General features: G+C 37.3%; 2 protein-coding genes across 2 annotated transcripts; both read right to left on the reverse strand.

The window, feature by feature from the left end:
* Positions 1–464: 464 nt before the first annotated feature.
* On the reverse strand, positions 465–5,388 carry LOC137944833 (uncharacterized). Its single transcript, XM_068790599.1, has 6 exons — positions 5,180–5,388; positions 5,012–5,092; positions 4,838–4,925; positions 2,989–3,077; positions 2,358–2,469; positions 465–1,061 (listed from the first exon to the last, which is right to left on the reverse strand). The coding sequence occupies exons 1-6, from the start codon at positions 5,216–5,218 to the stop codon at positions 862–864; spliced, it is 609 nt and encodes a 202-aa protein (XP_068646700.1). The 5' UTR covers positions 5,219–5,388; the 3' UTR covers positions 465–861.
* Positions 5,389–5,853: 465 nt separating this feature from the next.
* Positions 5,854–13,140, reverse strand: LOC137944832 (protein IQ-DOMAIN 32-like). Its single transcript, XM_068790598.1, has 6 exons — positions 12,836–13,140; positions 10,308–10,661; positions 10,048–10,221; positions 8,882–8,965; positions 7,066–8,782; positions 5,854–6,271 (listed from the first exon to the last, which is right to left on the reverse strand). Exons 1-6 carry the CDS (start codon positions 12,917–12,919, stop codon positions 6,252–6,254), a joined length of 2,433 nt encoding a protein of 810 aa, XP_068646699.1. The 5' UTR covers positions 12,920–13,140; the 3' UTR covers positions 5,854–6,251.
* Positions 13,141–16,357: the final 3,217 nt, after the last annotated feature.

The following is a 16,357-nucleotide window of genomic DNA, read 5'->3' on the forward strand; positions in this document are numbered from 1 at the left end:
AAAAATATATTTAATGCGAAACATGCATAATGGCTATCTTAACCTTTCGATCATGATCGAACGATTGAGATAACCGTTGTTCGGACGGCTAAGATAGCCGTTTTACATATTTTGTACTAAATGTTTTTCGTATTGACTTTTCTTATATAAAATAATATTTAATCAATATAATATTACTTCAATAAATATTTCAACGTTAATTTTTTTTTTATATTTTATCTAAGTATTTGTTAGGATTATAATTAAGATATTTTACGGATTAAAAAATAATCGGTTTTTATGATTAAATTGGTGCCTCTCGAAGGGCATCATGTAAGGGCTCTTAGTCGTTCTTCCATTCATTTCCACCCTTCTTTTTTCTTCACAGGAAAGTTTTAAGAAACGATAAATCAAAGAAACTAATTCAAATCGGAGTGCTTTTCGTCTAATCGTTTTGAGTCACCAAACCACTCATTGAAGAAAGATCAGGAAAATCATCCAAGGATGTGACTTGCTTGATTATGTCTCCTTCAGAGAAAAATAATTTCTTCTTTCTTCTGCACATTGATCACTCATAGACACAGGACACTTGAGAGACTTCAACTCAACCCAATACCTCACAGTAAGAAACACTCTTTGTGGCTATCTAACTCTTATACACACACAGACTTCAACCCAACCCAATTCCCCACAGGAAGAGAACCCCAATGTGGCTATCTACCTTCTCACCGGGAAGCCGAATCGGTGCGCTCGGTTAAAACTGGCACCTTCTCATGGGGAGGGGAGGGAGAATATCCTCCTCCCTAATAAACCAATTGTGTGCCATCATGTTATCATTTGTAAGTCAGGACTCCTGTTCAGCAGTTGGGGATGACTTGGTCTTCATGCAGATTGATTTTTCTCCATCTTTTGCAAAGAACTATGCTCAGGGAGCTCCATGTCAGTCAGAGCAAATGGCTTTACAGATGAACGTAGCGCTTCGGGCCCCTCGTTAGAAATCCTTTTGCATAATGCATCGCAATTACTTATCACCTCAGTCAGTCTTCCTTTTAGCTTACCCACTTCCAATTGCAATGGTTCAACTGCAAGTTTTCAATGTCACAAATAAGACTAGAGGGTCTACTTCCTCATTGGTATCATCTTAAAAGAAATGTCATAGAATAACTGATTAAGAATCAAGGAACAGGTCGATGAAAAATGAGAAGTTGTAACTACACTTGCTCCATGAAAAAAATGCTTTACCTGTTAGTTACACTGCTGCAGCAATGTCACTATTTTTTTTTTTTTCCTCTCTTCCTTTATCTTTTTGAATGTCGATTACACATGCACACTCTATCCCTTTCCCCCAGTAAAAGTTGAACCCAAGACCTCACACCAGAAACCCCCCCATGTGGCACCATCGAATCCACCTCTCTTCATTTATTTTTCTTTGTCAAACCTTGTGATGCAGAAACCTAATAAAACCATCAGTGATCCTTCCCTTCTTCATTTCTACATAATCCTCGGCTTCTTATCAAAGTTAATTTTAGTTGTTGTGACTTTGTCTCTGTTTTTTCTTCTTAATGAGCTTTAACCATGACAGAAAATGAAATCAACTCCGGAAAACACTGTTCCATCAGAAAAGAGAATAAAACCAAAAGAACCCAAAATCCAGGTACACAACCATGATGGAGTTACTGCAGATTTAAAATTTGGAATTTGTTCTATATGATAATATAAGGCAAGACAAAGAAAATAAGTAAAGGAAGGAGGGCGATAAAAGGTAACATAAAAAAAGATACAAAAATTAGGATTTTATAACTCTAAGATGATCCATTCATGGTGGAATAGAGAAGAAGAGTGAGAAAAAATAGGGTGACGGAGAAAATAGGAAGAACAGGAAAAAGAGGAATGATAGGTTAGAGAAAAGACTAAAGAGCAAGAGAAAGAAGGGAGAGGGGAGAAGAAAGAGAGAGTCCAAGGGTGAAAGGAGGAGATAAAAAGAGAGACGAAGAGCAACAGAAAATAGTGAGGAAAACAAAGAAAAAGGAGATATGTGAGGTGAAGTTCAAGGAAGCACAGGTGCCTTGTGAGGAAAGAATTGAGGGAATGGAAGAGATGCTAAATAATGGGTGACATGGTATGCCAGTTAGCTGTCATGTCAGAGATAAGGAATCTCACTCTGTCGAACAAGGGTACTTGGTGTTTTCCTTGACCACCAATCAAGGAAAAAAAGAAAGAAAAATAAAACATTTTCTTTTAACAACTTTTATTCAGTGTGTAAAGCATGATAATCAAGTGTTTCATCTCTCAAGGACTCATTAGACCGGCCACTGATCAGAGCCATCTTTGTAAGAAAAGGAAGTCACGTGATAAAAGAGACCTGGGTGCATAATTACCTGCTGATACGTGATGTGCAGTTGTCCTCATTGCTGATACTGAATAATTAAAACGCTGAAGAAGCTTCACAGCCAATGCATCTGCCACCTCAAATTTGTTCTCTATCTCTTCCTGCATCATTCACAAGATATACTTTCAGCTTCAAACTTCCATTCATCAAGAATTCAAAATTATTTTTGAACTTTCTTTTTTTCCTTTTGAGAATGAAATTGATGTATAAACTATGAAACACTCAATGAAGCATTTTCTGAATATTTAATAATCAGCATAGCTTTTGGCTTTTCCGAGCTGCATATAGTTCAAATATAACAGATCTTGAAAGAAGGAAATATGGACTTGGCAACAATCACATTTGCTTTCAGTGTCCATCAACCACCAGCTACAGGAGCCAGTATTCACGTAATTGCAGAGGGTATGTCAGAACAATCCATTATTCCTTCCTCATCCTACAAGATACTCATTGTTATCTACGGAATGAATGACCTAACAAAGGAACCCAGGATTTTACTGGCATTAGACACACTGTGAAGGCATCAAAACATCATCATTCATGATGAAAGTGACTACAACTTAACTCGCCTCTGCACTAGAGCTCATGAAAATGGACAAGTGAATCATTAGTGTCGTTACCTGCTTTTGGCCAATAGTCACAGCCTTCTCTTCTTGCCAGTCACGGTACAAAGAGAACAGCTCCAATAAAACGTTTGGATTCAAATTGCCTACAAGAATCAAAAGAAATACAGACTTGTTAGGGCATAGACTGGTATTTGTTAAGAGAGTAGAAGCACACAAATGATTCTAAGCAGAGGAAACTCGCTGCCATGCCAAACATGACCGGAAACTGAACAAATTCTCTTTGAGAACCTACCATCTCAATTTATACTTCTATTTCGAAAGAAGATACCACATTATGTTTTTCACGTATCAACAATCTGACGTGTTACTTCTATGTTTAGTGTGTACATATTTGTCATGTTCTCCATTGTTTTGGAATCATTTTTTTTTAACACGTCAGAGACTAACATGCATGGCCTTGCTAGGAGCAGGGTTGAATTCTTTTTAGTCAAGAACATATAAAGGAACTATTATTTGCCCTCAAACTAGTTCTTGACCTAACCACATGTAGAACCTATCCTACAGGCATTACATTTTCTATTTGCAAATGATTTAACTGTTTACTTAAAGCAGGTTGTACTATGGATTAGAATGAGTTTTTCAGTGATCTAGTCTAACAAAAAAATAAAGGTAACATTGCACTTAAAAAGATGAGTAAAATATTTCACTCAGATGATGCTTCCGCATCTGATTTAGGTGGAAGTCACTCCAGGAAAGTGGACATGTGAAAATAGAGGATAAGAATAAAAAAAAAAAAAAGCAAAGAGAAAGTAGCAGCCAAACATATGTTCACATGTTCATTTTAAAAAAAAAAAAAAAAAAAAAACATATGTTCGCATGTTACCTTGAGTAAAAAATATTATTACTTCAACAAGAATGGATTTTACATTTCCGAAAGAAACCAAATCTACTAGTAGCTATCCATTTTCTTTTTGACAAATAAACCCAAGTCAATAACATCATCATCACCATACTCTCATCCTAACTATATTCTATCATTTCTCACTTCCATTTATACATAAACCTTTTTCTAGTTTTTCAAACAACTTCAACTGCAGCTTAACCTCTGAGATGCATGAACCATCAAGATAATCATGTTGATAAATGATAAATGAAAAGTAAACAATGTTGAATTTTCTCATTCTGAACCAGTTGCTCGGAGTCATTGCTTGCAGGTGGCTAATTCTTTAGCAAACTCTTAGCTAAAAATCAGCAGCCTCACCAGCAAGATCTCGTTATGGAGGGGCAGCTTAACTTAGTTGTATCTTGTTTCTTTTTGCTTGTCTCTCTAAATTTTCCCTTCTTTTGGGTTTGGATTCTCTCAAATATACTTGTTCCAGTTTGATTAAATCTAATGACTATTCAAAGAAAAAAAGAAAAAAAAAGGAACAAAAGCAAACAAAAGAAGAACCCAGAATTTTATAATTGGAGCGAGAAACACCAAATTCACTACTGAAAAACATCACCATAGCTTATCACAATAATGTTGACATCAGTTGCAATCGCTTGTCATCCAGTGCTGGATTTATGTTCTACTGTTACACATGATTTTATCTGACACAATTCTCCTTTTCTGTGTTGGAGACTAGCACTAGTTCTAACTGGCAGATGAACTAATTCTAGTCTACAATTATACAAACTGCTGAGCTCAAAGGGTTAGCCTACACGTTGGGCCTTTCCTATATTTTTCCTAATTTGACATTAAGTAAACCGAATGACAAGGAAAAAAATCATTTCATAATGTGTGAAGATCCACAATAACCAGAAATTTATAAAGGCAGCCTTTTCAAATTCTAAAATATTCCCAATTAAATCATAATAATTGACGTCTAATGAAGGATAACCAAAATGTAAAACGTCGGACCTGGAACCGAAGTTTCTGAGGGTTTCCTAACAAGAATATCAGTCAAATTACTCTCATCAGGCGGAGAGGATTTGAGAATCGGAGAAGCCTGTCATTAGCAGGTAAAATACAATCCTCAACAGAATAAATTCCACAAAATTCAACCAAAAAAAATGAGGAACAGATGAAACGAACAATTTTAAGGGATTTGAGTCGTTCCAGGATAGGATCAACGTTGGCACTTCTCTGAGAGACGGTGGTGATTTCATCAACAGGCTGTTAAGACCAAGAGAGGAACACATTGACATATTAGACATTCTACAAATCACTAAGAAAGCAAATAGTAAGAAGATTGTCAGCTACCTGTCCGTAACTGGAGAGGGTAGATTCCGAGGAACCCATTTCTGGTGGCCTTTGTTGGATGGTTTCAGTATTTCCTATGGTCTTACACAAGTTCTTTCCCACCTGTTTTCATCAGGAAAAAAAATAAAAAAAACAGTAACTCAGCTGAACAAGGTTCGTTTGAGGTCTCTGGTATGGGGAGTCGTTTCGGCTATCGCAGCCTCATCGGGTCTCTTACAAAAACCGACGCGCGGATCAGCCCTCTTAAATTTATTTTTTATCTTTTGCAGTTGTGGTTCTTGTTTACATTAATTTTAATAAAAATAAATATAGTAATATTATCGTAAACATAATGAAATAAAAAACATTCTTGTAAATAGCGTAACTTTTGAAAGAATAAGAAAAAATTGGGTATAAGATGGTGACTTGGCTTGAGTTCAGCCTTCTAGTTTTGTTACCTATTATGGACGGATTTACAGCCGCTTGACGACAAAAAGAAGAGACTGTGAAGGTAAAAATATAGAAAACAAAGAAAAAGGCCATTATTTGGGTTCTAAGCTTGCTTCCCTCTTGAATTGCTTTCATTACAATAGTTTTCAAGTGATTACAGAAATACAACCATGCTTGTGTTGCATATACGGGACTGGAAGGATAAAAAAATTAGTAGTCTTACCTCTGATAAGTGATAAACCAGATTCTTAAAGAGCAACAAAGGGCAGCCAAATGATCATTCTAAGAAGCAGCCAAAGTAAACAAGTTCCAGTTTATTGTAACCAATACTCAACATCTCTTCCCATCGCCACATAGAATCTCAAAGAATTGCATAAGACATCATCACACCTCTCTCGCATAAAGAACAGTAGAATATCGCACACACAGAGATGACATAAAAATAGCACAATACAGATCTTCACGGAGAGAAATACTCACATACTATTAATTTACATTAATAAAACAGATCTTCCCTCCACTGGTTTCCTTTGAAACTGCATACACTGATAATCACACACAACTGGCATCTAGCCGCAGTCCTCCAAGTTCAACATGTTTCCTGAGAGGTCTCATCTCAATGAGCACGGTCAACTGAATGCGCTCACCTTTGCCATTTTCTCTCTGAAACAAACATACCAATTGATAAATGTTGAACTGAACCACACCTTTACAATTGATTAAATGTAGTATTTATACAATTTAGAATAGAAAAGATAAGTTTTATATGATAAGATAAATCTAATGAGATCTTATCCGATAACTGAAAGGATTATGCTTATCCTTATCACCAATAAACCAATAGTTCATTAGAGTTGCGCTCACATAGAATATCTACTTTTTCTTTGAAAAAGACTATAATGCAACAAATTGGTGATCCTCTACTTGAAAATCATGCTAGCAGCTGCTTATTGTAATGCTCGATTGGAAGCTCAAAAAGTTTTAGTCATAGGTTGATGACAGCAGCAAGCAGCTTCTATGGGGAAATTCAATGAACCTAGCCTAGAGATACACCTCATTATTGAGACCTGTATTTAAGAAGAAGAAGAAGAAGGAAAAGTTTCCCATGTGCAAAGACTTTGAAAAATATGTTGCTCATTTTTTCGGGAAGGTCACTGATTGCTCGAAATCTAGTACAAGTGCCAGCAAAGATTTGTATCCTTGCTGGGAATCACTTCTAGTTATATTGCAAATCTTTGGCAAGATATTTTAGATTTAAAGATGCCAAAGATACTGGGATAATGCCCAACTTGGGGTATACAAGGACCCCAGTACAGGGTTGTGGAATCATGATCTCCATGATACATGGCTTCCCACCCATAAGGTTGATGAAACAGATGGTGTGTTCTACTAACATCCTATTGCATTTACTGCACATAGCTTATCACAGCACAAGGTAATAAAGGTTCAAGACGTACCAGTATGAGGAGAATGTGTACCATTTCCCTTGGCATTTTGTTGTGCCTGTGACATAGATCTCAGCATCCGAGGTGATCCCTGCTTCCCATTAGTGCCCGGTAGGGAATGTCTTTTCTTGATGTATGTATCTTTGTCAAGCACATCTGGACTCGATTTGGGAGAATTGTTACTATTAATCTTGGCCCTAGCAGATTCCGTTACTTGCATGTAGCTGGGAAGTGAGTTGCTACTACCACTAACCCTAGCTTCATGGTCAAGCGAATTACGCCTCTTGCCATTCTTTAAATCCTTTTCCACATTATCAGTACTACTTCTTGCACCTGAATCATGATTAAGATCTGATGGGGACCTCGTTCCAATTAAATGAGTTTTCCTTTTTGGTTTGCTATTGACCAATTTGCTTCTTTTAGTATTTGCTGATACTTGACTTGAAGGAGTACCTTGCTGGGAGTCGGGAACAGTAATATGGCTCCGTGGAGATCCGTCTGGTGTTGATTTGTCAATTGGCTGATTTCTTATACTTTCAAGTTGAATCTGGAAGTCTGATACAGTCGGCTCCAAAGTCTGCTGCTCTTCTGAGGATTCCATATGTGAAACTAAATCAGTTGAGCCTCCATTAGCTTCATCCATCTTCCCTGGTACAACTCCATAGTATGAAGTAAAGGCCTCAATCACGGGAGAAGGCTTCTTAGCTTCAGTATCATGATTTGAAACATCAAGCTTCTGATCATAGGATGCATTTGGATACGAGCTGACATTATCTGAATCCATGATTTCAGGCACTGGCGCTGCACTTTCAATCTCTAACCTATCTGGTGAATCAAGTGTGGAAGTGACAGAAAGTTCTGTCCCACATTCAGACACTGCAACCTGAACTTTAGAATCATTCAAGACAGAATCTTCTGTAAAGCCAAACTCTTTAGTTTTTGCCATAGAAGTGACAGATTCAGCTCGGGATGGAGGAGAATCTAGTCGTGGTTCCACTCCTATATCATGATAAGAACTGAGTGACCTTGTCGAAGAGGTATTTGCACTCAACTCTTCAAATTTAGACTGTACAGCAGCAAATACAGGACTGATTGACTTTCTTGTTCCAAATACAAATTTCTTTCCTTCAGTTTCAAGTTGGTCAGGGGCTGCCCTTTTGATTGTACGTTTTGACTTCTCCAGGTCCACCTTTGGTTTTGTTCTCTCCTTATCCACCTCAGGCTTATCAGTACCAGATCCAGGAGATAATTGTGTAGTCATATTATATTCATTTGATAAAGAGTCAGTGGCTTCTGCAAGAATCTTTCCATTATTTGTAGCAGAATCTTGTGTTGAAATAAGACTGGCATCATCATGCAGTGGGTCCTTGGTATCATCTTCCTCCAAAGTTGCAAAGCTTGCTAAAGTATGTATTGGATAGGGCTGGAAATTGAATTCATCTTCACTATTAGCTATCAGTTCCTCTACAATCTCGACTGGTTTTTCTGTGTCTGTATGGTCAGATTTCACATCTGCAAACTCTGGGATTACTTCACTTTCTACTGAAACAGATGGTTCTGTACTTCCCCCTTCTTTGAGGTTCTCTGGATTAAAGGGTTTCTTTTCTGTCTGAGAGATGTTTCCTGAATATGCGACCATCCACCTTTCCAACCACTCCCATGATGAATTGGGTTTTGAAGGATCACATTTGATGTGCATTGGTTTTGTCTTAGGTTTTGTCTCCAAAAGCTTATCAGTCCAAATAGGAACATAAAATCAGTTTCTGTTATAAAAAAATGACAAATCTCAATAAAATCAATGTGGAGGCCAACTTGTGACTGAACATACCTGACGTGCAAATCCGTTTGTGAGTAATTTCTCAGTAGAAGAATGATATGCTTTATGTGCTTCTTGGCCTGAGATTTCCTTAACCTGAAAAACACAAAGGATGCAATTGCTGAAATCAGAGTACATTGTTTATAAAACATTAAGGTCTCTTTTCCTTTTTGATCAACAACTAGTGAGATGATAATTTACACATCAATATGGATCAACACAAAACAGGAAGTATAAAGAATACGATCAAAACCAATACTAACATACTTATAAATAAAAATAAAAATAAACTAAACTAAACAAACATCCACCTATACATGCTTTCTCAAGGATTTATAGATTGGATTTAAACCATGTGTTACACTTTATCATCTATCAAGGAATGATCAGATTGCCAAGCAGGGAGCTTCCTTGCAATCTCTTGTTGTAAGGGGATAGCTCTCCCGTTTTTGTTTCCTTTGGTTCTCTCTCTTAATAAAATCGCCTTTCATAAAAAAAATGAATGATCAGATTGAAGATAGGCAAAGAGCTTCACACTTTGCATCTACTTTGACCTACAGAAAAAAAGAAAAGAAAAAAAAATAAAAAATTCTTGGTGGAAAAGCAGGTGCCATGATAACACTTTCAAACAACTTTTATATACAGAGCGAATGGAGAATCCTCGCCCAATGAATGATACTGGTCTGATGCACATATACTCTACAAATTTATTTGCTTGATTTAGGAAGAAACTTATAAAATAGCCTAAGGTGTCATAAATTTTTTTTAGAGTTTTCAAAAAGAACATCTCAACTGCTTTTTTCCATTGAACTCTGAAATTCTGATCATGCAATTAAAACCAACCAGGGCTGGGGATGAGCTACTCCAGTTTCACTGTATGTCAAGGCTAGATTACCTTTTTGCCACCATCAACAATTTTCTATGCATTGGAAGAAACACTGGTAATGCTGAATTTTTTGAATGCTACTCTACTTTCTAGCTGTGATATTTTGAATATTGCTATTAACATGAAACGGCTTTACTTCACCCTCTTCTTTAATGCAAGCAGGAAAGAAATTGTAACATTTTTATAACTGGAGAAAATAAGCTATATTAGTACTAGTATTGGAACTGTAACACCTCAACAGATATATAGCACACATATTCTGGACTGGCAGGTTCACGATGTTGTTACTAACCAGTGGCTTAGTTTCAAGAGATTGACGAGCACGCCTGGCCCGTACAAGTGCTTGCATTTTCACAATTGCTTGAACACAGCGAAGAGTTCCCACAGCATGATTCCGAACCAAATGCCCACGTACAGCTGCTTGTAGTTTAACCACATTCTTCAACTTGTATACACTTCTTTGAGCCTTTCAGTATAAGAAAAGAGAAAAAGCTCAGTCAAAATTCACCTGGAAACACTAAAGAAGAATATTAACAAGGTGGAAGAAAATACCAGATAGCTCCTGATAGCTGTTTGGATCACAACAACAACAGACTCTGGTATATTACTATAAATGTTGACGGGATTCTCAATGTTGCTGGCTTTCTCAACCAGAGGTAGACTATCGGAAGTGTTTGGATCTGGTGCCTGTGATGAAAATGGTGGGGCCTCATCTTTCCACTGTGGTACTGAGTTTTTCTCAGGAATAGTGGGATTAGACTGCACATGGAAGTCACCTGTGGCAGCTTCAGGGCTCTCCTTGTTGCCAGTTGAAGGCAGCTCAGAACTTACAGTGTTACTTAATACTCGATGCCTGGCCGACCTTTTCCTGAAACTCCAGCCTCGTTTGTCTGTTGAACCTTTGCTCTGAACGATGGTGAATGAAAATATTTGATACTTAGCCAGGGGGTAAGAATGGTAAATTAAATAAAAATAATGTAATTTCTGATTGTGAAACTTAGAACTTAAGTTAAATATAAACTTAAACCAAAAGTATCAATATGATTATTTTGGTGTTCTTCCTTCATATTATTAGTCGATCGCTAATGGCTAGATATTAACTTCTCAAAAGCATCAGGAACACATCAATACATGTAGTTCATCCGCAGATAGAACATCGTTGCTGTTAGAGTTCCACATAGATCCATAGAAGCAGAAAGCAAGTTTACTCAAGATTCTTCATTTAACCATCCTCTGGTGATAGCTTGTAAGTGTACATGCACTAAATGATTAACTGGTAGCAATTTTTTACACTCAGAACAGCTCCCTGAGATATATTGTGTTGATTATAATTCTCATAATAGTAATTAGCTGAGATGTTGATTATCATTCTCACAATAGTAATTAGCTGAGTTTCACAGATATCTTTATCTACTATATCATGGTGATCCACAAAAATGTGTTCCAGTATCAGTTACTTACTAGCAGAGATAAGCAATATAGTAGCACCATAACACACAAAGAGATGGAAGGCACTATCCAAATAGATTATTCAAAGATCTGCTCACACTTATATTTCTATATCTACTTCTAGCTCTCTGTTCATTAAAGTTTTTTTGTTTATCCGTCACTTTCCCTGTTGAACAGTAAGTTAAGTCACTCATTTACAACTCTGGAAATTCCTTCCCACAATATATTCTCCTGAGTATGTAAGAAGTTATACTATCTACACCAAGAAATTTATTTATACTTTTAAAAATAAAAAATAATAAAAATCCAAATGTGAGCCAAATATTTGGAAAAGTTACCCTGTAAAATCCTTTTCTTAACACTTTTCTTTTATTTATTTTTTTAAGAATCTTATAGGCTGGTTCTTGCTTAAAGTGGATTGGTCAAACATTCATTATTAGATCATTACATCATGTACAACATGCAAGCAGGTCTTTCAGATCCAATTTTTAAGCGAACTGAATCAGCCAAATCGCTGGTAACAGTACAGCTAGCAGGTCCATACCAATTTTTGTACCAATCATAGACATGCATTCACCAAATGAAATGAACCCTCACATTTTGGTTGCTTTGCAATCTGAAAATGTAGGATACCAAAAGACATGTACAACATGCCTAACTCAAAAGACAAAGGTGTTATTTTATTTAATAATTTTTTTTCATTTTTTGGTTGCTTTCCATGGTATGATACAAACAATCAAACACATATTTCTTGATAATGTACATGGTTCACCAAAAGGAATTATCACTGCAATTACCCACGGGAAAAAAAAAGTCTTCAAAACAATTGTATTATCAATGCTTCGAAAATTAATTGCATTTTTCAAAGTAAGATATGATACTTTATTTTCTATTTTTAAAATTGCATTTTTCTAAATAATTTTATTGCCAATGCTTAAAAAAAATTGTATTTTTCTATGAAAGATAACATAGTTTAGATCTCTTCCAATTAGGAAAGTAATCATTTTGATTTTGCGGAATTATGTTATCCTGGTGATATTTGAAAACGATACAAATTTAACTGGTCATTCCTCCCACAATTTGGAAACCCCCAGGTCAAGTACCAACCTAATAGGCACTGCAGGGACAAAATGAGTGGAAGACTGCAAACTACTTCCCTAATTTCGTCTAATCTGGTAGCGTCTACTTTTTTGTACACCAAAGAGTATAACTTGAGCCCTTTCCAAGAAAACTGGATTTTGGATAATATCTAACGAAAGTGTCATATAGTTTAAAATTAAGCAGGAAGATGCTCCTGTTCATAATGCTTCGTCAAGATCACGTTTATATATAGATGAGATTCGCATCTAGATATCAGCTAATCAAACAAAACACAGCCCCTGGATCAGATAAAAATCATCACCAAAAATTCCGTAAAATCATCGAATTGGCGCAAACAAGCATTAAAGAAATAATAACAAACAAAACAAACAGGAGAACTCTCCGCCACGGCCAGTAACTAAGCAGAACCGCAATGCAACATATGAATCACAAGTTTCCGCCGCGAATTATTAATGCTTTGAGTAATCGGAAAGATAGAAAACAAACCAAAATCTGATACAGAAAATGCCGTTCAACTCATAACAAGCTACCTCTGTCCGTTCAAGCTCGTCCTTGTCCGCAGAATCGCTACCGCAAGCGATGATTTTCAAGCAGGCGCTCGACGATCGCACCATTTCTTCTCCTTCTCCGCCGTTAAAAAAAAAAAAAAAATCCACCGAAAAATTGCAGCAACTTCTAACAAGGGATCGGACCTTAAACCACACTGAAATCTACCTGAACAGCCGCTTGGCGTCCGCCATTTATCCGATCATTTTCATCTCGAGAGCCTCCGTGAGTGTCGATACTCGATACAATAGAATGGCCCCTTTTGTGCAGAGACGAGGCGAAAAAAGGTTGTCAGATCTGCGCTTCATTTTCTAAAAGAATTAAATTTGGGAATAAGACCCCTTATCTGGCCGTTACTCGCCACTCGAGCGAGTGTCACGATATTATCTAGGAAACGCTAATCTAGGGAGACGCGTCTGACGGATATCCACGCTGCAATTTTTTCCTCTCCAAGTCCTAAAACATGCAAAAAGGAAAATTTTAAAAATAGTTTTTAAATAACTCAACGCAGGCATTAGACTGTAAATTAGCCCTTTTCGCATCTAATTTATTTATTTAAATAATTAATGAGGAAAATTTAGAAAAAGTGCTAAAATAATAAATGATCCCGTGAGACGCGTCTCACAGTTTCAACACCACGTGAATCTACTGAGAGTGATGTCTAAAGTGAACCCCTCTCGCAAGATGATCCTAGCCGTCCAGTAAATGATCAGGACGGTTATTTTTGTGAGGGCCAACGAAGAGAAGAAGCGTTGGTTATCTTGTGACACGATACGATAAGAACGAGAAGTTGGTGAGGAAGAGAAGAACGGGAGGGGGGGGGGCCCACGGGAGAGGAGACGAAAGGGGCCTTTCATGTGGTGTTAGGAGAGTAACAATAATTTGGAATTAATTAAATCGAATTAATTAAATCAAATGATGTCTCAGATTTGCACAGCAAATAATGTCGATTTTTCATTTTTTTTGACCTTTTTAATCATTTTCTCGCCTAATAAAACAATAAAAAAATCATTATCCACCAGTTCACCAAACCATTGACATCTCTCCTGGACTTTTGTCCATGTCAGTCCTGCCACGTGTCTCACACATGTGAGCGATTACCCGAAAATTCTATAATTAGCTTTATTTAAAACGCTAATAAAAGAGGAGCACGTGGGCGAAGCTACTGCAATTCATTAGAAGAAAAAAACCTATGGGCCCAACGTAAGGGAGAAATAGGAACATGTGGGCCAGGGCCCATGCGAAAATTCAAAGGGCTCGTACAAGGAAACAACGCCGCTTTAATTCGTATTAATTAAACCTAATAAATAAATTAAATTCCTCGTCCCAACAGAATTAAGAGCAATCCATTTATTTGTTTTAATTATCCCATAATTAGAAAATCCCATTTTAATGAGAGAAGGGCAGGTAAAATTCGATATTCCCATTTATGCCCCTAGAATTCTCTAACCGAAGGTTTATTGACTCGGAATTTGGAATTTCGACACAGAGCAGGAGAGTCAGGTGAGGTCGATTCAGAACCGGGATTTCAAAATGACGAGTCAGATCAGGGGAGCGAGGTCAGGTTGCTGGAGTCTAAAGACAGATTTGGGAAGGGAAAGGGTGGGGGGTTTCTCTCCATCCAATCCGAGTTGGTTTTAATGCAAAAATTGTGAGTTGACTCGAGGAATGAAAAGAAGAGCATCCAAATTCTTTATTCATTTGCAGGTAAAAAGGGGCGTGGCACATGAAAGCCCGAAAGATTTCTGGAAGAGAGGGGGCAGGAGATGCTCAAGAATTGCGTTTTTGGCTGTTGTATTCTGCCAGACTTGGTGATGAGGTGTTCTCATTCCACATGGGATGTCCGAGATGATGATTTGGAGGGCGATGAGTTGGTGCCCTGAAAAGAAAGAAAAACCAACAGAAAGGAGGGTTGAGTGCTCACTTTGGCAATCTTGATTGAAAAAGATGGAGCATGGGAGTATGTTCCGGAAGACATTAAACTGGCTTATCTCTTCTGACTTTGTATGTATTATCATCTCAATCTTTTTAGATGTAATGAAACTTAGTTTACTGTCATGATCATCATCAAAGCTTTGCATGGATCCGTAAAGCAATACAAAAGAACAGCAAGTACTGTCTTGAAAAACAAAATAGCCAAATGATGGGTTTTGTGTAGTAGTTGAGGTGGGAATAAGATGGTGATCTGACGCGAAGGCCATTAGAACAGCTGGGTGTGAACCAGAAGAGAGAGATGATGATGATGATGGTGGGTCACCGCCTGTTTTGGTGAAGAAGAAAGATAGGAGCCCTGCCCCAACCATTGATATGAACGTACAAACACTCGGAATCAACCTTCACAGGCAAGCAATGAGAGGTGAGAATTCAGAACTTGAAAGAGACCCTCTCACCATCTTTCCATTCTAATGTTGCCATAGTCTATTTCAAGCTGGAAATGTAAGGATGGAAGCCTTATCCTGCCTTCCCAACTTTCCACAAACAAAAGCCATGGTAGGTTTAGATTTCCAATTCCATCTTCAGCCTACTGACAGATTACAACAAACCCCATCTCTGCCTAACCTCATACTACCTCCAAATGATGCCTGTCATAACAAAGTTCTTTACCTTTTTATTATTTTATTGTCCCACCTTATGTTGACACCTGAAGCAAGGCTGTGAGTCTTAAGTCCATATAAGCTTACAAGAATTTCTAATTCTCCCACTGTTTCTAAGCAATGGACAGCCCTTCCAGTTTTGTTCTGGTTTAATTCAGATAGGCTGTTAATATCCAACTAAACTCAGTTTTGACTAACCACCCAAAAACCCGAATCTTTAATGGGGATAATAATTTGACTTTCAAGTAATTTCAAGGGTGGGTTTAGTTGTGATAAATGCCCTTCCAAATTTGATTATGGGAGTGCTTTTAGGTCCATAATTGAAGGTTTGGTGGCACTTCATGGCACATTGTGAGATAGTACAATCTGAAAAGAATAATATTACTTAAAAAGAGTTGAAACCCCCACCACTATCAGGAAAACAAACCTTGAAGAGAACCCCAAAAGAATTTTAAGCCTTCCCTCCTCTCCCTCTCTGTGTGCCACAGTCAAGAAGCATCACCCACTCCTTTTCCACTAATAGAGATAGGAATATGCTTAGGGTTTCCCTCTATCCCCTTATTATTAAAATTAATTATATTAAATTATTTAAAAATACCATAAGGGTAATACTATCTTTTTATTTAATATATTTTAATTATTTATTCTTCTTTCACTGACTTAAAGGTCATATGTGTTGGAATGGGTCTGTTTTTAATATGCAAGTTGTGCATTCGCTAATAGGTCGATCTTTTGGCACAACGGTTAATAACATGGTATCAGAACAGGTTTGTTTGGCACGTTCGCCTTCGAATCCCAGCGCGTTCGCATGTTTAGTGTGGAGACTTTGCGTTTGCATTTGTAGTTGGAATTTGTCCTGGGTTTAACCCAGGGGTTTGGTTTGTGGGAGAATGTTGGTGATTTGTGCTAAGT

Source organism: Aristolochia californica, unplaced genomic scaffold (assembly GCF_029961685.1).
Source record: "Aristolochia californica isolate CCGP_79_NKW_82.1479 unplaced genomic scaffold, dmAriCali1.0.hap1 SCAF_11, whole genome shotgun sequence".
NCBI classification, from domain to species: Eukaryota; Viridiplantae; Streptophyta; class Magnoliopsida; order Piperales; family Aristolochiaceae; genus Aristolochia; species Aristolochia californica.